This window comes from Pristiophorus japonicus, chromosome 13, assembly GCF_044704955.1.
Source record: "Pristiophorus japonicus isolate sPriJap1 chromosome 13, sPriJap1.hap1, whole genome shotgun sequence".
NCBI classification, from domain to species: domain Eukaryota; kingdom Metazoa; phylum Chordata; class Chondrichthyes; family Pristiophoridae; genus Pristiophorus; species Pristiophorus japonicus.
The window spans coordinates 147,663,921-147,690,544 of NC_091989.1; the positions used below are offsets into that span (position 1 = coordinate 147,663,921).

At 44.8% G+C, this 26,624-nt stretch overlaps 1 protein-coding gene across 6 annotated transcripts in view; it reads left to right on the forward strand.

Moving 5' to 3' along the window:
* Positions 1–26,624, forward strand: part of tdrd12 (tudor domain containing 12) — a 212,313-nt gene that overhangs the window by 119,095 nt on the left and 66,594 nt on the right. For all 6 annotated transcript variants that reach the window (XR_011596358.1, XR_011596357.1, XR_011596359.1 and 3 more), the window contains exons 22-25: positions 2,936–3,150; positions 5,957–6,167; positions 9,423–9,515; positions 12,518–12,690. Coding sequence is in view for 3 of the 6 variants with exons in the window: in XM_070898098.1 (XP_070754199.1) it covers positions 2,936–3,150; positions 5,957–6,167; positions 9,423–9,515; positions 12,518–12,690 (692 nt within the window). In the remaining 3 variants the exon portion in view is untranslated. The remainder of the gene's footprint in view (positions 1–2,935; positions 3,151–5,956; positions 6,168–9,422; positions 9,516–12,517; positions 12,691–26,624) is intronic.

The window sequence follows — 26,624 nt, forward strand, 5'->3', positions numbered from 1 at the left end:
TAGGTTCTGTTACATACTGTTCTAAGAAACAATCCCGTATGCATTCAATGAATTCCTCCTCCAGGCTACCCCATGCGATTTGATTTGACCAATCGATATGTCGGTTAAAATCCCCCATGATTACTGCCGTTCCTTTTTCACATGCCTCCATTATTCCCTTGATTATTGCCCGCCCCACCGTGAAGTTATTATTTGGGGACCTATAAACTACGCCCACCAGTGACTTTTTCCCCTTACTATCTCTAATCTCCACCCACAATGATTCAACATTTTGTTCATTAGAGCCAATATCGTCTCTCAACTGCCCTGATATCATCCTTTATTAACAGAGCTACCACACCTCCTTTCCCTTGTTGTCTATCTTTCCGAATCGTCAGATACCCCTGTATGTTTAATTCCCAGTCTTGGCCCCCCTGCAACCACGTTTCTGTAATGGCCACCAAATCATACCCATTTGTAATGATTTGTGCCATCAACTCATTTACTTTATTTCGAATGCTGCGTGCGTTTAGGTAGAGTGTTTTAATACTGGGTTTTAAACCATGATTTTTAGTTTTGACCCCTCCTGCAGCCCCTTTACATTCAGTGGCCCTTTTTGTTTTTTGCCTTGGGTTTCTCTGCCCTCCACTTTTACTCCTCTCCTTTCTGTCTTTTGCTTTTATCTCCTTTTTGTTTCCCTCTGTCTCCCTGCATTGGTTCCCATCCCCCTGCCATATTAGTTTAACTCCTCCCCAACAGCACTTGCAAACACTCCCCCTAGGACATTGGTTCCGGTCCTGCCTAGGTGCAGACCGTCCGGTTTGTACTGGTCCCACCTCCCCCAGAACCGGTTCCAATGCCCAGGAATTTGAATCCCTCCCTGCTGCACCACTGCTCAAGCCACGTATTCATCTGAGCTATCCTGCGATTCCTACTCTGACTAGCACGTGGCACTGGTAGCAATCCTGAGATTACTGCAGTCCCACCCAGCTGGGCAACCGAGGAGAGAGGTGTTGGAGGAGGACGCTGTAGCCAACTGTGTACAAGCCTGCAGACAGGTTGAGAAGGATAAGGAGCGATAGTTCACCATAGGTAGTCCCTCGGAATCGAGGAAGACTTGCTTCCACTCTGAAGATGAGTCCTTAGGTGGCTGAACAATCCAATACAAGAACCACAGTCCCTGTCACAGATGGGACAGATAGTCATTGAGGAAAAGGGTGGGTGGGGCAAGTTTGCCGCTCGCTCTTTCCGCTGCCTGCGTTTGATTTCTGCACGCTCTCGGCGATGAGACTTGAGGTGCTCAGCGCCCTCCCGGATGCACTTCTTCCACTTAGGGTGGTCTTTGGCCAGGGACTCCCAGGTGTCAGTGAGGATGTTGTACTTTATCAGTGAGGCTTTGAGGGTGTCCTTGTAACGTTTCCTCTTCCCACATTTGGCTCGTTTGCCGTGAAGGAGTTCCGAGTAGAGCGCTTGCTTGGGGAATCTTGTGTCTGTCATGCAACAATGTGGCCTGCCCATTGGAGCTGATCAAGTGTGGTCAGTGCTTCAATGCTGGGGATGTTGGCCTGGTCAAGGACGCTAACTCTGGTAGGTCTGTCCTCCCAGGGGATTGGTAGGATCTTGCTGAGACATCATTGGTGGTATTTCTACAGTGACTTGAGGTGTATACTGTACATGGTCCATGTGTCTCAGCCATACATGAGTGCGGGTATTGCTACAGCCCTGTAGACCATGAGCTTGGCAGCAGATTTGAGGTCCTGGTCTTCAAACACTCTTTTCCTCAGAAAGCCGAAGGCTGCACTGGCGCACTGGAGGCGGTGTTGAATCTCGTCGTCAATGTCTGTTCTTGTTAAGAGGCTCCCGAGGTATAGGAAATGGTCCATGTTATCCAGGGCTGCGCCGTGGATCTTGATGACTGGGGGGCAGTGCTGTGCGATGAGGACAGGCTGGGGGAGGACCTTTGTCTTACGGATATTTAGCGTAAGGCCCATGCTTTCGTACGCCTCAGTAAATACGTTGACTATGACTTGGAGTTTAGCCTCTGTGCGCAGACGCAGGCATAGCAGCGAGAAAGATTGAGAAGAGGGTTGGGGCGATGACGCAGCCCTGTTTGACCCCAGTCCGGATGTGGATTGGTTCTGTAATGGATCCGTTGGTAAGGATCACGATCTGTTTGTCGTCGTAGAACAGGCAGAGGATGGTGACAAACATTTGGGGGCATCTGAAACGGAGGAGGGATAGTTTGCCACGGTCACACTCGCATTGGATATAATTTGTGACTTTGGTAACATCAGTGCTGTTGCAAGGGCAGAAAGCTGATTGGAGGAGTTCAACCATGGAGTTGCGGGAAAGATCGGCTGGATTTGTGGTGACTACACGTTCAAAGCCTAATATAGTGAGTTCATAAAAATTATCCTCCAAAAAACTATTCTAAAAATATATTCCCAAAAAATCTCGAGAGTAACAAGACAGTGCTTAAAAAGTAAACATTGCAAAAGCATAACCCCCCAAAAGTCTGTTATTTCCCCCTCTTATTTAAGAGCTTCCCTTCTCATTCAAAACCAGCTTTGAAACCTGGTGCAAAAAGTGGGAAATATTTCCTGCAATTCATTTAAATATGTTTGCAAGCATCCTGGAGCCTTAATGAAACAATAGTATGAAATGTCCACTAGTTATTTAGCCCACAAAATGCAGCTAGCCAGAAAATCACAAGCAGAAGAAACCTGGTGCAAAACATCCCTAAATCTGCTTTCCCAATTTTCTAACACCCTGCATCAATTCTGCACCTGCATAGCTGATGGGAAAATCTATATATTACGGTTATCAAAGGCAAAAAAAATTCTATATTGGTTTGTCTCTTGACTGCAGTCTTTATATTGAGAATAGGCATATAATTATGTAGTGTATTGGGTAACAAAATAACTTGCTCATGTGTGTGGAATTGAAACTTCTCTAGATTATTCCAACATGTGTCCGTGATGCTTCAAGTTATTATGGTAGAATAATACATCACAAAAATAAATGGGAGAATCCTCCCGTTTCAATGGAAGAGGACTATCTGAGGCTTTTGAAAGACATGGCTGATTACTACAAGGAGGGGAACAACAGAAAACCAGTTGAGCAATTAGAAGTGTCTGCTCTATATGTCGTAGAGGAAGAAATATATAGCAGGTAAGGCAGGAAATTTTATTTTTGTAGATGGCAGTAAAACTCAAAGTAAATTAACAAGGGTATAATAATTGTTCAGACTAGTGCTTTTTTACATGTACAAGAATATGTTGTGGCTTCTGAGATTCGCTGAAATAATTAACTAAAATTATGGTGGCTGAATATAGTTTATGTAGTGTAATTTAAAGATAAGCATGTTGGATTAAATTTATTAAGATTAAATTTGTCAAACTATTGATATTCTCAAACAACTTTTGGTGCATATTTCAGCTTGTGTAGTATGGCTGTACAATTATACTTGTTTAATATTTTGTAACTGCGCAATGTGATGATCTAAAAATCAGTCTGTTATCTCCCATATGTTCAGGAAGCCTTATTTGTATCACTTCTGGGCATTACGTGTATCCTGTGCCTTTATGTTTCCTTTCAATCTCTCATATAATTATGACTGAGCCTCCATTCCCCAATGTCATCCTGTGTAGTCTTTCAGGGTATATACCGTCCTCTTGCTCCCACTGCTGAGACTTTTAGGCCCTTAAACTGCCGACTGGCCTCAGCTGAAATGGGCTGTGTAGAAGGAATTTGGAAGGGAAAGTGTGTGGTGGGAGGAGTGAGGGTTGGAAGCAGGACCTAAATAAATTAGGATTCGGGCAGCAGATGGCTAGAGGTGGGGCATAATGTTCCCATTCAGCTGAGATTGTCACTTCATGGCTGACTTCCCATCACCTCGGCCCATTCTGTGCAATCCCTTGGCCATATAGCTTCCCCTGTATCTGCTGGTGAGAGCTGTCTGACTTTAATTTTTGTATTAAAGAACTCCAGCGGCTTAGAGAAGCGGGACAGAATGCCCACTTTCCACTGGCATTCCTTGTGCTTATTGTGGCTACGCTCTGATGCTGTGGACTTATTCTGTGCAGTTAGTCAGCTGATGTACCTTGTTCCTGCTCCTGAAGTGAAACATTTATGTAGTTTAATTATGTAGCTATTAAAGGGCAACAAATATCTGGGAGTGAGCAGGACAAAACTGGGGGTAGAGAAGTGGCGCAAAGGCATAGTTGGAAGAAGGACATGTGTTGAACATGGGTTGGGTGTGAAGCAGTGCTGTATGGCAGGACTGGTTTGTAAGAGATCCCTGCAGAGATGTTGAATTGTGTTTTTTGATTTATTCCTGAAAAATAAATAAATAAGGTATTTTCCTTTGGTAAATGAAACAGTGGCCATTAGCCGATCTCCCATGGCGTTGCCCATGCTTAGTCAAAGGATATGCTGTTTTGCTGTTCTCATTGCCATGTAAATGGTGCCCCAATGGTGGATCTCATTGAGTCACCTGCACTGATGTAATTAAGTTAAAACTGAAAGCATATTTGATATTTGAGCTAAGAAAAGATGCTCTTGGCTTACTAAGGCAGTTAATGCTACGGCCCAAATTTGTGGTCAGCAGCGAAGCAAAGGCATTTGTCGCTGGCCCCAAAGAAAGCTGCCCACAAAGATCTGGCGATCTCTGTGGCGAGAAGTTTACCTTTTTGACGCTCGAGATTGTAGCGCTCTGTAAAGGGGAATCTAGCAAGCTCTGCTGTGACCTCAACAAGCTGTTTAAGCAGGCAATCACAATGTAGAATTCTCACACAGGGAAACAGGAAATGAAAAGCTGATTTTTATCCCCACTTTTAAAAAATGTTAGCGAGCAAAACAAAGATTGGGCCTCCCTCACATGGGGAAAAGGTACTTTTAAAAAAAATATATATAATTTTTTTTTTTAATTACAATTTTTAAGAAGCTTTATCATAATGGAGAAATTTGACTCTCCACAAAATTAAAATAAGCTTTTCAGAGCCATAGCGTTTGTTTAACGGTCAATACACTGTTAAAACCCCAGTTATACCTAATCCAACAAGTGGTGCGGGGTCACAGCGCAGCCAGTGCCGGAGCAGTGAATGACTGACTACAACTTCAGGATTTCCGTGTTTAGATGCGCATGTGCTACATCCTGAAGTGCGGTCAGTTTCAAAGGCGAACGCTGTTATTACCCACCGCAAATTACAGCTCTTTATATTTGTCCAGTATGTGTTTAGTGCTTGTACAGGATTGTTGTTTAACAGCTGAGTGTAAAGCACCACAAAGGTGAGTCACTGCGAAGAAAGCTCCCAGGGAACAGGAGGGGGAGCAGTTTGTCAGGGGAGAGGAATCGGTGCTGCAACATCAGGGGTTGTATATGGAGGGAATGTGGTCCGGTCACTGAGGATATGAAACGAGGGAGGGAGGAGGGAGAGAAGGCTATGCAGTGAGGATGGCAGACGGCTACCCTGCCATCCTAGGTTCGGCAGGTCGGTCTGATTATTAAGCTTGAAGCTAGAACACATGGTGTGAGTAGCCCAAAGCCCTCAAATCAAAACTGAGCAATCTCAAATTGGTTTTGTAAGTAGGGGCAACTGCCGCAAATATCTGAGGTTCTAGGTGCCTCAATGATAGGTATTTTAAATTCAAACAATGCTGGGGAATACAACCCAAAAATCAAGTGAAAAAAGTTGTGGGTGGACTAGGGTGGTTTATGATGTAGTGCCACCTAAGGGAGAGAATTCTGGAACTACAGTATTGCAGATAAATAATTTTTCATGATGCTTGACATAAAATGCGACTCCAAAAAGTATAAGTCTAATGTGGACTAGAAGTGTGCATCACACTCATGATTTAATATATTAAATATAAAAGATTCCTCTGTCACTGCCTCTCTGAAACAATAAATAAGCACATGGCTTTAATTAGTTTCAAATTCAGAACAATTATTTTATGATCAGTGTTGTGCTTTCAGGGTGCAGTTAATAGCATTGCCACAGAAAGCTGAAAGTGCAATTCTCAGGAATGCAGGAGTGAAATACATAGACAGTGGTCAAACTGGACAAGTGATGCAGAAACAGCTGCTCGAGCTACCTGTCAAGTTTCAGGTTCTACCATCACAGGCTGTCGAATTTATTATATGTAGTGTGAAACCTATTGACAATGAAATGGATTGGAATCCACGGGTAAGCAGTAAAAGTTTCAAAGTTTGAAAAACTGCATTATGACATTTGTAGGTCCATCATTTTCACTTGATGTCCAAAACATTTTGTTGGATAATTTTGGTAGATAACATTATCATGTATCTTGATGTTTTGTACCACAGAGTGGTGCAATGTGATTTAATGACAGCAGTTCTCCGAAGGAGAAACATAGAAAATAGGTGCAGGAGCAGGCCATTCGGTCATTGGAGCCTGCACCACCATTCAGTATGATCATGGCTTTCTGTAACAAATACTTTGCCGGGTGATGGAAATAGCAGATACCTAGAAATGGTTGCCTGCCCATTAACTGCCTTGGTTGGAGTTGGATGTGTTACATAAAGTGAGCTAAAGGAGAGGGAAATACTAAATGTGAAAGGGAGAAAAATAGCTTTTTTTATAATATTGTTAAAAATACTGCTAATACTGGCTAATTGCTAATGGTCTTGAACAAGCAGTCAGTAATACATAGAAAATAGTTGCAGGAGGAAGCCATTCGGCCCTTCGAGCCTGCACCACCATTCAATAAGATCATGGCTGATCATTCACCTCAGTACCCCTTTCCTGCTTTCTCTCCATACCCCTTGATCCCGTTAGCCATAAGGGCCATATCTAACTCCCTCTTGAATATATCTAACGAACTGGCATCAACAACTCTCTGCAGTAGAGAATTCCACCGGTTCACAACTCTGAGTGAAGAAGTTTCTCCTCATCTCGGTCCTAATGGCTTACCCCCTTTCCTTAGACTGTGACTCCTGGTTCTGGACTTCCTCAACATCAGGAACATTCTTCCTGCATCTAACCCGACCAATCCCGTCAGAATTTTATATGTTTCTGTGAGATCCCCTCTCATTCTTCTAAACTCCAGTGATTACAGGCGCAGTCGATCCAGTCTCTCCTTGTATGTCAGTTCTGCCGTCCAGGGAATCAGTCTGGTGAATCTTCGCTGCATTCCCTCAATAGCAAGAACGTCCTCCTTCAGATTAGGAGACCAAAACTGAACACAATATTCCAGGTGAGGCCTCACCAAGGCCCTGTACACCTGCAGTAAGACCTCCCTGCTCCTATACTCAAATCCCCTAGCTATGAAGGCCAACATGCCATTTGCCGCCTTCACCGCCTGCTGTACCTGCATGCTAACTTTCAATGACTGATGTACCATGACAACCAGGTCTCGTTGCACCTCCCCTTTTCCTAATCCGCCGCCATTCAGATAATATTCTGCCTTCATGTTTTTGCCCCAAAATGGATAACCTCACAATTATCCACATTATACTGCATCTGCCATGTATTTGCCCACTCACCTAACCTGTCCAAGTCATCCTTCAGCCTCTTAGCATCCTCCTCACAGCTCACACCACCACCCAGCTTAGTGTCATCTGCAAACGTGGAGATATTACATTCAATTCCTTCATCTAAATTATTGATGTATGTTGTAAATAGCTGGGGTCCCAGCACTGAGCCCTGCGGCACCCCACTAGTCACTGCCTGCCATTCTGAAAAGGACCCGTTTATCCCGACTCTCTGCTTCCTGTCTGCCAACCAGTTCTCTATCCACATGAACACATTACCCCCAATACCATGTGCTTTAATTTTGCCCAATAATACCTTGTATGGGACCTTGTCAAAAGCCTTTTGAAAGTCCAAATACACCACATCCATTGGTTCTCCCTTGTCCACTCTACTAGTTACATCCTCAAAAAATTCTAGAAGATTTGTCAAGCATGATTTCCCTTTCATAAATCCATGCTGACTTGGACCGATCCTGTCACTGCTTTCCAAATGCGCTGCTATTTCTTCTTTAATAATTGATTCCAACATTTTCCCCACTACCGATGTCAGGCTAACCGGTCTATAATTCCCCGTTTTCTCGCTCCCTCCTTTTTTAAAAAGTGGTGTTACATTAGCTACCCTCCAGTCCATAGGAACTGATCCAGAGTTGATAGACTGTTGGAAAATGTTCACCAATGCATCCACTATTTCTAGGGCCACTTCCTTAAATACTCTGAGATGCAGACCATCAGGCCCTGGGGATTTATCAGCCTTCAATACCATCAATTTCCCTTAACACAATTTCCTGACTAATAAGGATTTCCTTCAGTTCTTCCTTCTCTCTCGATCCTCTGTCACCCCAGTATTTCCGGAACGTTATTCGTGTCTTCCTTCGTGAAGACAGAACCAAAGTATTTGTTCAATTGGTCTGCCCCCATCTGTTCTCCATTATAAATTCACCTGATTCACTAATCTATTTCTCTTCAAATATCTATAGAAGCTTTTGTAATCAGTTTTTATGTTCCCAGCAAGCTTCCTCTCATACTCTCTTTTCCCCCTCCTAATTAAACACTTTGTTCTCCTCTGCTGGATTCTAAATTTCTCCCAGTCCTCAGGTTTACCGCTTTTTCTGGCCAATTTATATGCCTCTTCCTTGGATTCAACACTATCCCTAATTTCCCTTGTTAGCCACAGTTGAGCCATCTTCCCCATTTTATTTTTACTCCAGACAGGGATGTTAAATTGTTGAAGTTCATCCATGTGATATTTAAATGTCTGCCATTGCCTATCCACCGTTCTATTCTAGCCAATTCACGTCTCATAACATTGAAGTTACCTTTTCTTAATTTAGGACCCTAGTCTCTGAATTAACTGTGTCACTCTCCATCTTAATCAAGAATTGTACCATATTATGGTCACTCTTCCCCAAGGGGCCTCGCACAACAAGATTGCGAATTAATCCTTTCTCATTACACGTCACCCAGTCGAGGATGGCCAGCCCTCTAGTTGGTTCCTCGACATATTGGTCTAGAAAACCATCCCTAATACACTCTAGGAAATCTTCCTCCATTGTATTGCTACCAGTTTGGTTCGCCCAATCTATATGTAGTTTAAAGTCGATACAAACTGAAGCAGTTTAAAGCTATTGAACAATAAAAAAAATTAGTCATTCACACTCGGAGACTCATGGCAGAATGGGTTAGCACATTGGCCCGGAATTTGCCGTCAGCAGTGAAGCAAAGGTGCTTGCCGTTGGCCCCGAAGAAAGTTTTGATTTTGGAAAATGAGAAATTAACCCATTCAAACCACAAGCATTTTGGATGTCCAAAATGAATATTTGATTTGTTTTCTTAGTGTGCAAGTAGTTTGGGGCACAATTGCCTACTGTATGAATTAGCCAACAGCAGAAAAGGATTTGAGTCTGTATCTAGTTTTTGACATAAAACTTGTTTGATTTTTTTTTTAAAGGTTTCCAGATTTATTAAACAAAAGATCAGCAATAAATCCCATGAAGCCAAAATTGTTCTTACTCTTGGTAATACACTATGGCTGAATCCTGTGGTGAGTATGAGAAATTTTAAACTAAATGTACTGTTCCAAATGTAAGCTTATGTTATTGTTTAAATGAATGACTGATGGCTTTTTCTCATTCCTACTTAATTTGTACACATATCAGAGCAATTATGTTTACTTCAAATGCTTAATGGAAAGTGTAATTATATAGAATTTGAACAACATTCTTGGAAGTCAATCAGGTGTTGAAAAAAATAGTTTGAAGGATTTAATCTCAAATGATTGCAAGGTGGGACTGATGTTTTAAAAATTGCAGCAATGGACAGTAGGAGTCCAATGGAGATGGCTGGCACTGACAGTTTGAAGACTGCAGACATTGGCAAGATGACAGCATCATAGGGGACCGGGATGTAAGAGAGGTAGCCATTAAAAAGATAAACAAAGTAAAAATTTGAAGACAAAAATAAAAGGAAAATGATGGATAAAGTTGGGTGGGAAGAAGAGAAAGAGAGTGTAAAGGGAAAATGGGAAGGCTTCTCCTCCCACAAGCGGGCCCCCTGATAGAGGGTCAACGCTCGCCCCAAACCGCGTAACAGCCCCCGGAGTTAGCAGACACAGACGAATGGCAAGGTATAACGATCTTTTATTACAAGCATCCGGGAACACCTCTTATCACAGCCGCATGTGAGTGGAGATGCTCCCCGAACAGCACAATCATACAACTTTTATACATTTCAAAAACTTCTCCGTTCCCTGGTAAGACCTCCCTAGATCTCTAATTGGACTACCTTATCAGTGCTACTTCTCTAATTGGACTACCTTATTAGTTCTACTTTGGATTGACAGGCCAAGACCCTCGTGACCACCTTAGGCCGTGATTAGAATGACTTCATTAGGTCAGAATTTGTTGATTCTCCTTGGTGCCCGTGAGTCCGCCTCGAGTCTCTTCGCAAGGCCTTATCAATGTCTGTTTAGGTTCTCACATCGTATCCTGCCAGAATATTATTGAATTGATAACTTCTGGAGCCTTGGTACAAGGCCGAAGAGAGGCCTTTTACTACCTCATGGGTCGGTGCAGGAACCAGCACTTTAACCCTTGTCCCGCTGGTACCCCTAATGCCAAATTTTTCTTACAATTTCCCCCTTTTGGCCCTTGGCTAAACGCCAAGCTGGCCATATTTCTCGATAACTATCTCCCTGTAGATAAGTTCCAAATAGGTCCGTTCACCTGGGTGGCCATCTCCCAAGCTTCGGGACCTCCTGAGACCTTTCCTGCAGAGTTAAAAAAGGTAAGTCCTTCCTGTAGGACTGCTTAAATTTTCATCCCTTATGGCCTTAATCATAGTGTGTGCCCTGACGTATCACACCATTTCCTCTATCTGTCAGGTGAGTCTTTTTTATTCTATTTGTTTTCTTTCAAAGTTGTGTCTTTATCTTTTTTCTTTTCTCCATAACTAGAACGGAGTCTAGCACGTAGGTTTTGAGGGCTGCTTTTCGTTTTCTCAAATTCCAGTTTCAAGGTCGTTACAATGTCTTTTTTCTAAACTGCTAAAGCTTGCAGTTTTAACATTTTTTCAAAGTCCCTTTTACACCTTCGCAGATAGCTCACCACTCGCCCAGGAGTTTGACCTGATCCCTCGTACACTCGTACTGCCACGCTTTGGGTCAATATGTCTCGTCCCTGCACCGTGCGCTCGTACCGCTTTGGGTCAATAGACCTTCCTCTATAACTTCCCTTGCGTTGTACCTTCGCACTGCTGTGCTACCTCCATGCGCGTGTTTTAGGATGCACCTTTTGACCCTCTTCCACCTCTAGATCGTCCCTGTCCTCCGTCTCCGTCCCTCCTGGACCTGCTACAAATGGTTCTTTGTACAGATGTCCTTCCCTTGTGGTTTACAATGCCACAGCTCTAACTTGAAGGTGGTAAATTAAAACTTACTCACCCCAACAGCTGGGTCATTGTTCCGTTCGGGAAGTCCGCACCCTGCTCGTAGCGCCAAATGTAAGGGGAAAATGGGAAGGCTTCTCCTCCCACGAGCGGGCCCCCTGATATAGAGGGTTGACGCTTGCCCCAACCCGCGTAACGGCCCCCGGAGTTACCAGACAGAGACGAATGGCAAGGTATAATGATCTTTTATTACGAATGTCCGGGAACACCTCTTATCACAGCCGCCTGTGAGTGGAGATGCTCCCCAAACAGCACAATCATACAACTTTTATACATTTCAAAAACCCCTCCGTTCCCTGGTAAGACCTCCCTAGATCTCTAATTGGACTACCTCATCAGTGCTACTTCTCTAATTGGACTACCTTATTCGTGCTACTTTGGATTGACAGGCCAAGACCCTCGTGACCACCTTAGGCCGTGACTAGAATGACTTCATTAGGTCAGAATTTGTTGATTCTCCTTGGTGCCCGTGAGTCCGCCTCGAGTCTCTTCGCAAGGTCTTATCAATGTCTGTTTAGGTTCTCACATCGTATCCTGTCAGAATATTATCGAATTGATAACTTCTGGAGTCTTGGTACAAGGCCGAAGAGAGGCCTTTTACCTCCTTATGGGTCGGTGCAGGAACCAGCACTTTAACCCTTGTCCCGCTGGTACCCCTAATGCCAAATTTCTCTTGGAGAGAGTTTAGAGAATGGCACCAGTATCACCTACCTAGTGCTAAGAGTCTACAAGTACATTTTGACAGACAACTGTTGACATTGAAATAGCCATTATAAATGTTGACATACTGTAAATGTTGACATAAAAGTTACTCAAAATGTTACTCAAAAATTGTGGCAACGAAAAAGTTCAGAGATCGGAAGCATTCGACAGATGCAAGATCTTTTTTATATTTATATGTGTACATGTGTTTCTAAAATGTGTTCAGTGTAACAGGTAACCTCTTGTATGCCTTAGCTACTGAAATAAATTACTACAGTAGATAAAATTTGATATAGTATTGCAACTTTAACAAGACTAAATTATGGATTTTTGCAACCAGATAGCATACATTGTGCAAATCAACGGTCTTTTTTATGGTTGATAATATTTCCTGTTAAGGTACACCTGACTAAACTAGCTGATCTGAAAACTACAATATTGGAATATAACATTCGCTCGGAAATCATTAATTCTGGATTTGGAACTAATAATGCAGAGCACGTTGAAAGACTGAAAGTTCTCTGCAGAACAGCTGGACTTAGTTTACCTGATGAGGAGTCCCCCCAGAAGGAGTAAGTTGTTACGACGTTAAAAATGTCTTCCTAATCAATCTAGTTGTACTCCACTATTTTAGAATTTACAATCATTCGATTTTAACGTGGGAAACATAATTCTTCATTCAGCATCTTCGACATCAGGGATGTCAAACTCAATTTACAAGATGAGCTTGATCTGACATCCTGGCACTTGACATGGACCACATTCAGCAAAAGTTATTTGGAGATACTGGGATAGAAATTCTTTTGCGGTTTGCCCATTTTTGGGGTGTAAAATGGCTGCAATGTATATCAACTTCTGGGCAAGTGGTTTTTAAAAAACCTGGTGGCTGCCTGAAATCAGTGTATGGATCAAGTTAACTATGCAAAGAAGGGTCCTGCATTATTTCAGGACCGTCCTGCAAAATGTGTGAAAATCTAGGTGGCGCATGCAAGCTCCAACTAGTTTTTCCAGTCGTACAGTGGCCTAAACTACACTCCTTCAAGGCCACTGAAGTATTGGTTGGAAAGTTTTTTTTTTTACTTCTTCTTCGGCGTATGGAGGAGCAGGAGTGCTCCTCTCAGCTGCACAGCGCCATTTCAGGCCACTGCCGGACCATATCTGGCTCTCCTGCATCTCCTCCATGTATTGGAGCTAGTGGTGATGTTTCCTCAGCTCAGTGAGAATCCTCAGTCTGCGTCCCTCTGTTCCCCATTTGCCCGCCAGTGGAAACAATCTTGCACTTTTTGCCCACAATAAGGACCCCAGATTTCATTCACCCCTTTACTGGCTGCATCTCTCTCTGCACTACTCCTATTCACCATGTTGCTGCTGAGTTTCCTGGCTCTGCAATGCTGAGCCCAACACCGACTACCACTCTCTTTCCCCCCCGCCCACCAAATCCACAGTCCTGTTTCTATCTCTCCCCTGATTCCAGTCCCAATCTCCCAACCCTGTCCAGTCTCAGTCCCCTGACACCCACCCCACCCCCAAGTCCCAATCTCTGTTTCCAGTGACCAGATCTTAATAATCTTGTGACTGTCTCTTTCCCCCGCGCGCCCCCCCCCACCCAAACCCGCAAACCACGACCATGTACTCCACATGTGTGCCGGATCTCTGTGCCGGCAGGGGGAGGGCGATGCTGCAGTTCAAAGTTTCAAAGGCGTAGTTCTCCCGAGATGTTAGAAGCAACATGCAGGAGATTTGTGTCCCGTTTCAGGACCTAGGACAACCTTGAGCACAGCACACATGTTTGGCACTCCTGCTCTACATATTGCGAAAGGATTGCCCAGCTTGTTCGGTTCTGAGGAAGCTGGATGCTGAGCGTACATATGACATGTCTCTAGCCTCCTTACTGAGTAGGTTAGGCAAAGAAAGAAAGACTTGCATTCATATAGCGCCTTTTATGACCACTGGACGTCTCAAAGCGCTTTACAGCCAATGAAGTAATTTTGGAATGTAATCACTGTTGTAACGTGGGAAGCACGGCAGCCAATTTGCACACAGCAATTTGATAATGACCAGATAATCTGTTTTTGTTATGTTGATTGAGGGATAAATATTGGCCAAGACACCGGGGATAACTCCCCTGCTCTTCTTCAAAATAGTGCCATGGGATCTTTTACGTCCTCCTGAAAGAGCAGTTTAACATCTCATCCGAAAGACGGCACCTCCGACAGTGCGGCACTCTCTCAGTACTGCACTGCGGTGTCAGCCTAGATTTATGTGCTCAAGTCCCTGGAGTGGGACTTGAACCCACAACCTTCTCTCTCAGATAAAAGTGTGCTACCAACTGAGCCACAGCTGACACTGTAATTAGACAGATTACCAAATATTTGTGTTTAATCCTTATAGGTTTTTAATTTTACAGGTTTCTCAGGAGTCCCAGTTGTTTGCAACAGATGATGAATCTCCAAAAAAAGTGAGGCTAGCCATTGTTCAAGGCAAAATATTTTAAAAAACATGATTTTTAATTCATATGGTTACCCCAGTGACTAATTTTATGCTCCCTCGATAGCAATCTAAAGCGCAAATAAAGTAGCAAAACAAGTTGGCAAGAGGTTTAGCATATATTGGCTTGAGGAACATATTGAAATATTGCTTTTAGCTGCCATCATAATCAGAATATAAGAAATAGGAGCAGGAGTAGGCCATTTGGCCCCTCAAGCCTGCTCCCCCATTCAGTGAGATCATGGCTGATCTACCTCAACTCCATTTGCCTGCACTATCCCCATATCCCTTGATTCCCTTAATATCCAAAAATCTAGCGATCTCTGTCTTGAATATATTCAACGACTGAGCTTCCATAGCCCTCTTGGATAGAGAATTCCAGAGTGTCATAACACTGAGTGAAGAAATTTCTCCTCATCTCAGTCAGAAATGGCCGACCCCTTATTCTGAGACTGTGACCCCTGGTTCTAGACTCCCCAGCCAAGAGAAACATCCTCCCTGCATCTACCCTGTCAAGCCCTGTTTTAATGAGATCACCTCTCGTTCTTCCAAACTCTAGCTAATATAGGCCTAGTCTACTCAGTCTCTCCTCATAGGACAATCCCCCCCCCCCCATCCCAGGAATCAGTCTGGTGAACCTTCGTTGCACTCCCTCTATGGCAAGTATATCCTTCCTTAGAAAAGGAGACCAAAACTGTACACGGTACTCCAGGTGTGGTATCACCAGGGCCTATATAATTGCAGTAAGATGTCTTTACTCTTATACTCAAATCTTCTTGTAATACAGGCCAACATACCATTTACTTTCTTAATTGCTTGCTGTACCTGCATGTTAACTTTCAGTGATTTGTGTACAAGGACAACCAGGTCCCTCTGAACACCAACATTTCCCAATCTCTCACCATTTAAAAAATACTCTGCTTTTCTATTTTTCCTACCAAAGTGGATAACTTCACATTTCTCCTCATAATATTCCATTTGCCATTTTCTTGCCCACTCACTTAGCCTGTCCATATCCCCTTGAAGCCTTTTTGCATCCTCCTCACAACTTACATTCCCATTGTAGTTCCCAGTGCCTATCTTTTTATGCAACTACTTCAGCTGAACCAGTTCAGCCACTGGTCTCTTCATGGAGCCCCCCCATCTTTCCCAACTGGTAACAATCAACCAAGCTTCAGTCCTGGCTATCTCATGGGGTCAAAGGAGAACAATGTACTATGGAACATTCTGACATGATGACCTCCCGCAGTTGGCAGTGGTAGTCAAACAAATACGCAGGGCTAAAGGTATGTAGGCAATAGAGCAGTTGATTTGGAAATAAGAGTAATAAGGATAGCTGTGAAACTTTTCCAGACTATAGTACAGGTACAAGGCAATCTGATGTTTACGCGGTAAGACAATACTATTTTGATCTGCTGCATCTTCCTTTGTAAAGAGTGATTCTACAAGTAAAATTGTACCTGGGTATTGTGCTACTTGCTTGACTCTGCATTTAGCCAAGGTAGATGTAGGGGTTAAAAGAAGATTTCTCTCCTTCAAGGTGGACTCCCTGATATAAGGAATCGACACCCCTGCCCATATAACGACCACGGAATCAATCAGACGAAACCTTTGGTTCAACTAGTGTATTTGAGCACATGTAAGGGAAATGTTCAAACGTGAACCTTCTCGCCCACAATTTTACACCAAACCGAAGTGTGTGCCTCTCCCACAAAAGCACCGGTTGGTTTACTGCTTATCAGCAAAGTTACATTGATTTGTCTTATCAGACTGGCTCTGTGATGTTTCCCAACTGTCCATCTCCCATCATATGTTAACTGTGTTTGTTCAGTGATGTGAACTTTGCCTTAGCCTCCATGACGCCTGAAGTAACTCTGTTCCCAAACACTGACTTTCTTATCTCTTCCCCAGACACTCCAGTCAAAATGTTATGTATCTTAACTGCTGACCTACTGTCTTTGATATGTGTTACTAAGGTTAAGGATGGTTCATTAACCATCAGGCTTAATTTGTTATAAGTGTGCTTTACATACATAAGAAAGTGTTACATACAATAGGCAATTACAATCCATACCGCAAGGTAGAGGAACTTCACTGATTCCTCAGACCCTCCTACTACTGATAAGCCCTCTTAATCTGGACCATTTTATGTCAGATCGATACACTATCTTCAGTATCTCCATTCTTGACCACCTATTTGTCTACTCTTTGCCTGCTACAACTCTATACCCTTACAGTAGACAACATATTAATACACTCTCCTGAGTGAAGATCCATCCAGAACTAGTCCAGCAGTTTTAGAAATTGGAGGCATCTGTAGATGGGCCTGGTTATCCGGCGACGCAAAGATTAGCGCCATCTTTCTGTTCAAAGACAGAGGCTGTGCCTATTTGCATTAAGAGCTGCAAAAAGGAATACGAAAAGAAACTTAAGAGGGATATCAAGATTAGCACAGAAAATTTTTACAATTAGATTAGAAGAGAGAAGGGTAGTCGAGGATAATGTGGGCCATTTAAAAACAGATGTGGGTAATATTGCAAATGAAAATAAGGAAATGCATTCTTACTGAATAATGACTTGTGCCAGTCTTCAAAGAAGAATAATATACCTGACATTCCAGGGAAATTACTGAACTAAAGACTGGAAATCACTAAAGAGAACCGTATAGGGAAAAAATAATGGCGCTAAAGACTGACAAATCCCCAGTACCTGATGGTTTCTACCTCAGGGTTTTAAACAAAGTAGGTGAGGAAATTGCAGATACTTCAGCCGTAATCTTCCAAAGCTTTCTCAATTTCAGGAATTGTTTGTTTAGATCGGAAAATTGCAAATGTAACTCCCATTATTTAAGAAGGTGAGAGAAACCAGGAAATTATAGACCTGTTCGCCTAACAATCTGTTGTGGGGAAGTTATTATAATCTATAATTAATGACAGAGTAACTGAGTATTTGAGCTGATTAAAGCAAGCCAACATGGATTTGTAATGGGTAGGTCATGTCTAACAGACCTAATGAATTTATTTTACAAAGTAACTATAGTAGTAGAGGTGAATGTCTATGGATATAGTTTATCTGGATTTCCAGAAGGCATTTGATAAGGTTCCACATAGAGATTGTAGCTAAAATGAAAGATCATGGAATTGAAGGAAATTATTGACCTGGTTAGGAGATTGGTTAGGCAGTAGAAGACAGAGTAGGAAAAATGAGCAGGTACTCTAATTGGAAGGAAGTGACTAGTGGTGTCCCACTAGAATCTGTGCTGGGACCTCAACTATTCACTCTATTTATTAATGACTTGGATAACACATTTGACAGACATATATCCAAATTGCCGATGACACATAGGGCCCAAGTTTCCACAAGAAAAAAAACGGGCGCCCCTCCGAGCTGGGCGCCCGTTTTTCGCGCCTAAAACGGCGCCTAAAAAAATCCTCGGTATTCTCCACCTACTTGCAGGTCCTCTGGCCCTCGGCGCAGCCAGCACGAGCTGTGGGGGTGCGGAGCCAGGTCCCTGCACTGAAAACAGTGCCGGGACCTCTGCACATGCGCGCTACAGTCGGCACGCAAGTGCAGTAGCTCCAGACACCGAACTGTGTGGGAGGGGCCCGAAGCACGCAGCCCCTAGCCCTGGCTGAATGGCCTCACTGGGGCTGCGTGAATGAGGCTCCTCCCACGGCCAGCTCCTGCTTCCCCGGACCCGACACCCGCTCCCCCCGACCCGACACCCACTCCCCCCTCTCCCTCTCCCTCTCTCCCTCTCCCTCCCCCCCTCTCTCTCTCCCTCTCCCTCCCCCCCTCTCTCCCTCTCCCTCCCTCCCTCCCTCTCTCTCCGTCTCCCTCTCTCTCTCCGTCTCCCTCTCTCTCTCCGTCTCCCTCTCTCCGTCTCCCTCTCTCTCTCCGTCTCCCTCTCTCTCTCCATCTCTCTCTCTCTCTCTCTCTCTCTCTCTCTCTCTCTCTCTCTCTCTCTCTCTTTCTCTCTCCCTCCCGCTCAGCGGCACGAACGGCTGCAGAATTCTCCCTGGCTGAAGCACTTTCACACAGGTAGGAAGATGGTTTATTTAATCTTTTCTTGGCTTATAAATGTTTATTCAGATGGATTTATTTGTATAATATTTCTAGAAGTATAAATAAGGATTTATTGTAGAATTCCCCCCCCCCCCCAACCTCGTTCTGGGCGTCTAATTTGTAACCTGCGCCTGATTTTTTAATGTGTAGAACAGGTTTTTTCAGTTCTACAAAAATCTTCACTGGCTCCATTCTACTTTAGTTTTTAAGTACGTTTTCACTGTGGAAACTTTGAAATCAGGCGTCAGTGGCCGGACACGCCCCCTTTTGAAGAAAAAATTCTGTTCCAAAGTAGAACTGTTCTACCTGACTAGAACTGCAGAAAAAAAAATGTGGAGAATTGCGATTTCTAAGATAGTCCGTTCTCCACCAGTTGCTCCTAAAAATCGGGCGCAAATCATGTGGAAACTTGGGCCCAATGATTGGTGGTATAGTATTATAGACTGGATCATAAAATTACAAAGGTACGTTGATAGATTATGCATGTGGGCGAAACTGGCAGATGGATTTGAATGCAGATAAGTGTGAGGTCATCCATTTTAGACCAAAAGAGGATAGATCTGAGTATTATTTAAATGGTGAAAAGCTAGGAACAGTGGAAGTCGAAAGAGATTGAGAGGTCCATGTACATAGATTAATAAAATATAGTTGTCAGGTACAAAAAATAATCAAAAAGGCTGACAAAAACAGAGAAAATAGGTGCAGGAATAGGCCATTCGGCCCTTCGAGCCTGCACCGCCATTCAATAAGATCATGTCTGATCACTCCCTCAGTACCCCTTTCCTGCTTTCTCTCCATACCCCTTGATCCCCTTAGCCGTACGGGCCATATCTAACTCCCTCTTGAATATATCCAATGAACTGGCATCAACAACTCTCTGCGGCAGGGAATTCCACAGGTTAACAACACTCTGAATGAAGAAGTTTCTCCTCATCTCAGTCCTAGATGGTCTACCCCTTATCCTAAGACTATGTCCCCTGGTTCTGGACTTCCCCAACATCGGGAACATTCTTCCCGCATTTAACCTGTCCAGTCCCGTCAGAATCTTATATGTTTCTATGAGATCCCCTCTCATCCTTCTAAACTCCAGTGAATAAAGACCCAATTGATCCAGCCTCTCCACATATGACAGTCCAGCCACCCCTGGAATCAGTCTGGTGAACCTTCGCTGCACTCCCTCAATAGCAAGAACGTCCTTCCTCAGATTAGGAGACCAAAACTGAACACAATATTCCAGTTGAGGCCTCACTAAGGCCCTGTACTGTAGTGTCCTTACACCTTACTATAGAATCACACGAGGCATGTACTGCAGACAAGATCACTACGTGACCTGAAGCTTTATTCCCAGGACCAAGAAGTGCTGACCCTGTGTGGGACCTCCCTTTATATATCTGGATGACCGGGTGAGGAGTGTCTCCCACAAGTTCACCCCCTGTTGTCAAGGTGTGCATTACTCAGGTGTATACAGTGTACAGTGGTTACATAAAGGTTACAGTTATGTGAAGGTTACAAACATGACATCACCTCCCCCCAACGTCTTTGGGTCAAAGATTGAGTCTTTCAGGCGGTCGACGCTCTTTCGTGGAGCGCCGCAGTTGGGGCTCTGGTGGTTGGGCCTTGGCATGCGTCTCTGTCGCCTGAGGTGATTCCGGGCTGGCCGCAGGGACTGTGCATGCTGGTGTGTCCTTGTTGCTCGTTCACTGGCAGTGGTGTGGGTGATATCTCATGATCTTCCTCAGTGTCCATGCTGAACTTTTTCTTCACTTGGTCCAGATGTTTGCGGCATATCTGCCCATTGTTAAGTCTGACCACGATGACCCTATTCCTCTCTTTGCCAATTACAGTACCCTCAAGCCACTTGGGTCCCAAAGCATAATTGAGAACGAATACAGGGTCATCAATTTCTATGCATCTCCCCACTGAGTTGCGATCATGGCACTCGATTTGGGACTGGCGCTTGCCGTCAACAATGTCTGACAGGTCTGGATGAATGAGGGACAGCCGCATTTTAAGCGTGCGTTTCATGAGTAGTTCCGCGGACGGGACTCCCGTGAGAGAATGTAGGCGGGACCTATAGGCCAGCAGGAGGCACGATAGGTAGTATTGAAGGGAGGGTCCTTGAATCCGGAGCATGCCCTGTTTTATGATTTGAACCGCACGTTCTGCCTGGCCATTGGAAGCCGGCTTGAACGGTGCTGTCCTGACGTATTTGATACCATTACCCGACATAAACTCCTGGAATTCATAGTTAGTGAAACACGGGCCATTATCGCTAACCAGGATGTCCGGCAAGCCATGGGTCACAAAGACCGTACGCAGACTTTCCACGGTGGTGGATGTCATGCACGAATTCAATATGATGCACTCGATCCATTTCGAGTATGCATCGATAGCAATCAGGAACATTTTTCCCGTGAACGGGCCCGCGTAGTCTACGTGAATATGTGACCATGACCTGGTGGTCCAGGGCCACGGGCTGAATGGGGCCTCCCTGGGGGCATTTCCCAACTGAGCACACGTCGTGCATCTGTGAACCCAGTGTTCCAGGTCTGAGTCAATTCCCGGCCACCATACATGTGACCAAGCAATGGCCTTCATTAGCACGATGCCTGGGTGCTCGCTGTGGAGTTCCCTGATAAATGCTTCCCTTCCTTGCTGGTGCATGACTACCCGGCTGCCCCATAGCAGGGAGTCGGCTTGGATGGAGAGCTCGTCCATCCGTCTGTGAAACAGCCTGACCTCCTCGGGATACGCTCCCATGTGCAGGCGCCCAATCCCCAGTCAGGATACATTTCTTTATCAGGGATAGGAGGGGATCTCTATTGGTCCAGATTTTGATCTGGCGGGCTGTGATGGGGGAGCCTGCGTTGTCGAAAACCTCAACGGCCATGACCATCTCCGCGCTTTGTTCCGACGCCCCCCTCGGTGGTCGCCAGTGGGAGCCTGCTGAGCGCGTCAGTGCAATTTTCGGTGCCTGGCCGGTGCCGTATGGTGTAGTCATACACAGCCAGCGTAAGGGCCCACCGCTGTATGCGAGCTGACGCATTGGCATTGACAACCTTGCTGTCGGGCAACAGGGATGTTAATGGTTTGTGGTCCATTTCTAACGCGAACATTCTGCCGAAAAGGTACTGGTGCACCTTTTTCATCCCGTAGACATATGCGAGTGCTTCCTTTTCAACCATCCCACATCCCCGTTCTGCCTGGGAGAGCGACCTGGAGGCATTAGCCACAGGTTGGAGTTGGCCCTCGTCATTAATCTGCTGCAACACGCACCCAACCCTATAGGATGATGCATCACACGTTAAAACCGGTTTCTTACAGGGGTTGTATAAGGTCAACAGCTTGTTAGAACAAAGCAGATTCTGCGCCCGACTGAAAGCCCGTTCTTGACAGTCCCCCCCAGGAGTACGTGCAGCGGCGCCAACAATGTGCTTAAGTTCGGCAGAAAGTTCCCGAAGTAGTTCAATAGTCCCAGAAATGACCGCAACTCCGATGTGTTGCCGGGCCTGGGCGCACGACAGATCGCCTCCGTTTTGGATTCGGTAGGCCGGATCCCGTCTGCGGCAACCCTCCTGCCCAAAAACTCGACCTCTGGGGTCAAAAACACACACTTGGACTTCTTTAGTCGTAAGATTACCCGGTCCAGTCGGCGTAGCACTTCCTCCAGGTTGTGGAGGTGTTCCTCGGTATCTCGACCCGTGATTAGGATGTCATCTTGGAATACAATTGTTCCAGGGATGGATTTAAGCAGGCTTTCCATGTTCCTCTGGAAGATAGCGGCTGCTGAACGAATGCCAAACGGACACCTGTTGTAAACGAATAGCCCCTTGTGCATAGTGATGGTGGTCAGAAGCTTGGATTCTTCAGCCAGTTCCTGAGTCATGTAGGCTGAAGTGAGGTCCAACTTGGTGAACAGCTTGGCACCTGCCAGCGTGGCAAAAAGATCCTCCGCTCTCGGAAGCGGGTTTTGGTCCTGTAGTGACACTCGGTTGATGGTGGCCTTGTAGTCGCCACAAATCCTGACCGAGCCATCCACGACAGGAACGATGGGGCTTGCCCAGTGACTGAATTCAACAGGCGAAATTATGCCCTCTCTTAGCAACTTGCCCAACTTTCTCTCAATTCTCTCATGCATCACATACGGCACGGCTCTGGCTTTGTGGTGCACTGGTCTGACGTCCGGGGTGATGCGTATCACTACTTTGGTGCCCTTAAAAGTCCCGACACCTGGTTGAAAAAATGGCTCGAATTTCTGTAGGACCTGTGAGCATGAACTTCGCTCCACAGATGAAATGGCGGCACATCCCCCATTTCCAGTTAATCTCGGCTAGCCAGCTCCTCCCCAAGGGCGTGGGACCATTCCCCGGGACAATCCAGAGTGGCAGCCGGTTCTCTGATCTATTGTGTGTGACCACCAAGTTTGCACTGCCTAGTACTGGGATGATCTCTCTGGTGTATGTCCGTAGCTGCGTGTCAGTGCGTTTCAGTTTGGGCCTGTTAGCTTTGAGTGGCCATAGTTTTTCAAATTGTTGGGCACTCATAAGTGACTGTCTGGCTCCTGTGTCCAGCTCCATGCTTACCAGGATGCCATTTAATAGAACTTTCATCATCATAGGTGGCGTTTTGGTATACGAGCTGTGGACGTCTGCCACATGAACCCACTGGACTTCAGCGTCCATAGCTTTGCCCCAAGCATCACCCTGCCTTGCAGACCCCTCGTCTGGTTCCTCTGCTTCGTAAACTAGCCTCGCTACGGGCTTTCTGCACATTCTGCAGATGTCCACTGAAGTTACAGTTTCTACAGATAAATTGTTGAAACCTACAGGTTTTCGCAGCATGTCTGCCACCGCACCTCCAGCATGAGCTGAGATTGTTGTGAACAAAGGAACTGTTAACAGGCATTCCTCTCTGTCTCTTTGATTACTCCTGAGCACTCTGTTGCTGAGTGTCAATGGTCCCATCCCAGGACGCATTGTCCCTTGTAATGGCGTGAATTGCCGAATCCCCTGCCATTATCTCTGTTGCTGGCCCACCCTAGAGCCTGTTGCTGCCTGGGCCATGTCGAATTGCCCTTGCCTGCCTACGGGGTTCTGAGTCTCGTTTACAATGTTAACTCCCTGGTCCATCGCCACGTTGGAACCAGGGCTGCATGCGTAAATTATCTTGGTCTCCTCTTCCCCTGTCATGAAGATCTGAGCTATCAGTGTTGCCCTTTCCAAAGTCAAGTCCTTGGTCTCAATAAGCTTCCTGAAAATCCCGGCATGACCAATGCCCTCCATGAAGAAATCCCTTAACATCTCCCCCCTGCAGGTGTTTGTGAATTGAGAGGCTGGCCAAATGCCGAAGGTCCGCAATGAAGTCCGATATGCTTTGTCCCTCCCGACGCCGGTGTGTATAGAACCGGTGCCGGGCCATGTGTATACTGCTCGCCGGTTTGAGGTGCTCACCGATCAGAGTGCTGAGCACTTCAAAGAGTGCTAGCAGGTCTTTCATCAGCGCATATGTCTTGGATCCACAGCTTGCCAGCCACTTCCTCTCCCAGCCAGTCCTTCATGACAAAGCTCTGCTGGAGCCTCAACGAAATCGTCCCAGTCCTCACCAACACAGTACCCTTCCTCTGTGCTACTGGTGGCCATCCTCGTGGGTCGTTGATTCCCGTTTCTCGTCGCCAAATGTAGTGTCCTTACACCTTACTATAGAATCACACGAGGCATGTACCAGGGCATGCAGACAAGGTCACTACGTGACCTGAACCTTTATTCCCAGGACCAAGAAGTGCTGACTCTGCATGGAACCTCCCTTTATATACCTGGATGACCAGGTGAGGAGTGTCTCCCACAAGTTCACCTCCTGTGGTCAAGGTGTGCATTACTCAGGTGTATACAGTGTACAGTGTTGTTACATAAAGGTTACAGTTATGTGATGGTTACAAACATGACATCGACAACTGCAGTAAGACCTCCCTGCTCCTATACTCAAATCCCCTAGCTATGAAGGCCAGCATACCATTTGCCTCCTTCATCGCCTGCTGTACCTGCATGCCAGCTTTCAATGACTGATGTACCATGACACCCAGGTCTCGTTGCACCTCCCCTTTTCCTAATCTGCCGCTATTCAGATAATATTCTGCCTTCATATTTTTGCCCATTATGTTAGTCTTTATAATTGGAGAGCTAGAATATTAAAGGGGAGGAAGTTTTACGACAGCTATACAAAGCCCTGGTTAGACCACATCTGGAGTACTGTGTACAGTTCTGGGCACCGCACCTCAGAAAATATATATTGGTCTTGGAAGGAGTGCAGTGCAGATTCACCAGAATGTTACCAGGGCTCCAAGGGTTAGATTATGTGGATAGATTACATAAACTAGTGTTGTATTCACTGAAATATAAAACGGTAAGGGGTGATTTGTTTGAGATTTTTTAGGATTTTGAAAGGAATTGATCAGGTAGATAGAGAGAAACATTTTCCGGTGGTGGGGGTGTCCAGGACAAGGGGACATAACCTTAAAACCAGAGCCAGGCCATTCAGGAGAGAAGTTAGGAAACACTTCTTTATGCGAAGTATGGAACTCCCTCCCACAAAAAGCAGTAGATGCTACCTCAATTAATAATTTTAAATCTGAGATTGATAGATTTTTGTTAGACAGGGGTATAAAAGGATATGGAACTTAGGCAGGTAGATGGAGTGAAGATACAGATCAAGTATGATCTCATTGAATGGTGAAACAGTCTCGGGTGGGGGGTGTGCTGAATAGTCTACATGTGTTCCTATGTCAGTCTGGAAGTTGAATGTTCTCTCCTCTTCTGGGATATGAAGCTTATTGTATGTATTTTCTCTAATTCAGTATGTAGCTCAAAAGAAATGAACAGACTGAACAAAAGTATATAGATAACCCTTTATTAGCTAAATAAATCCACAAGAGTTGTTATAGCCATGAACAGAGCAGGAACCTTCTGCTTCCCAGGAGGGAATCTCATCACAACTGGATAGAATCCAGAGATGTTCTGGTTGACTAGGTTATTGAAACATGGCAACTATTAAATCAAACATTTTGTCCTTGGACAAGATCTTGGTTAGGCCTCAGTTAAAGTCTAGACAGTGGCACAGGTCTTCATATTGTATAACAATAAGAAATCACATGCAGCATTACTCATCTGAAAAAGTCATGACTTTTCATGTGCATGCTCGTACATGGTTGTCCCAGAATCTATCAAACTTGCCTATCATCTACAGTGTGCATGGAGGATGTCTATCGTTCAGAGAATTAAGAAAACACTACCATATAGGTTTTATTTTTTGTTGGAGTTGAGATATTTTGTTCGGTCGACTTATCTTTTGCTCAATTTTTGCAAATTATTTTCTCCTGAATTTTTGAGACATTAGCCATTGCCTAACCAAGATAATAAGTTTAAATAAAACATTGTTACCTGGTCTTTATGCTGCTTTGCACCAACTGCAAGAAGGTGTACAAGTGTAGCATAAGTTCATTAATTTTTATTCTTTTTAAATCTCCAACACTTGGGGAAAACGCCTCCACAACAACTCAGCTGAGATCAGAAACTCACTATGAAGCAGGAATCGTTCGATAAAACCCACATCCTAACGTGCACGTGCTGCGCTATCTGAGATCGTCTTGGGATCAGAAGATGTGTGCAGAACCCTTATCAAGATTTTGTGCTCGTAATCAAAACGGAAACTTCAATGCAGTGATGAGATAGTGTTGCATTGTTGGAGGTGAGATGCAAAACCAAAGTCCTCTCTTGGCTGTTCAGATAAATGATGCCAAATGTCCTGGCCAATGTTCTTCCCTCAGCCAATACCAACAAAAAGCATTGCTGTCATCTCACGACTGCTTACAGGACATTGATGAACAGAATTGCTACTGTGTTTGCCTACATAAGTAACTGCAGTTAATAAGAATGCGCTGCTTCAAGAATTTATTTTCCAT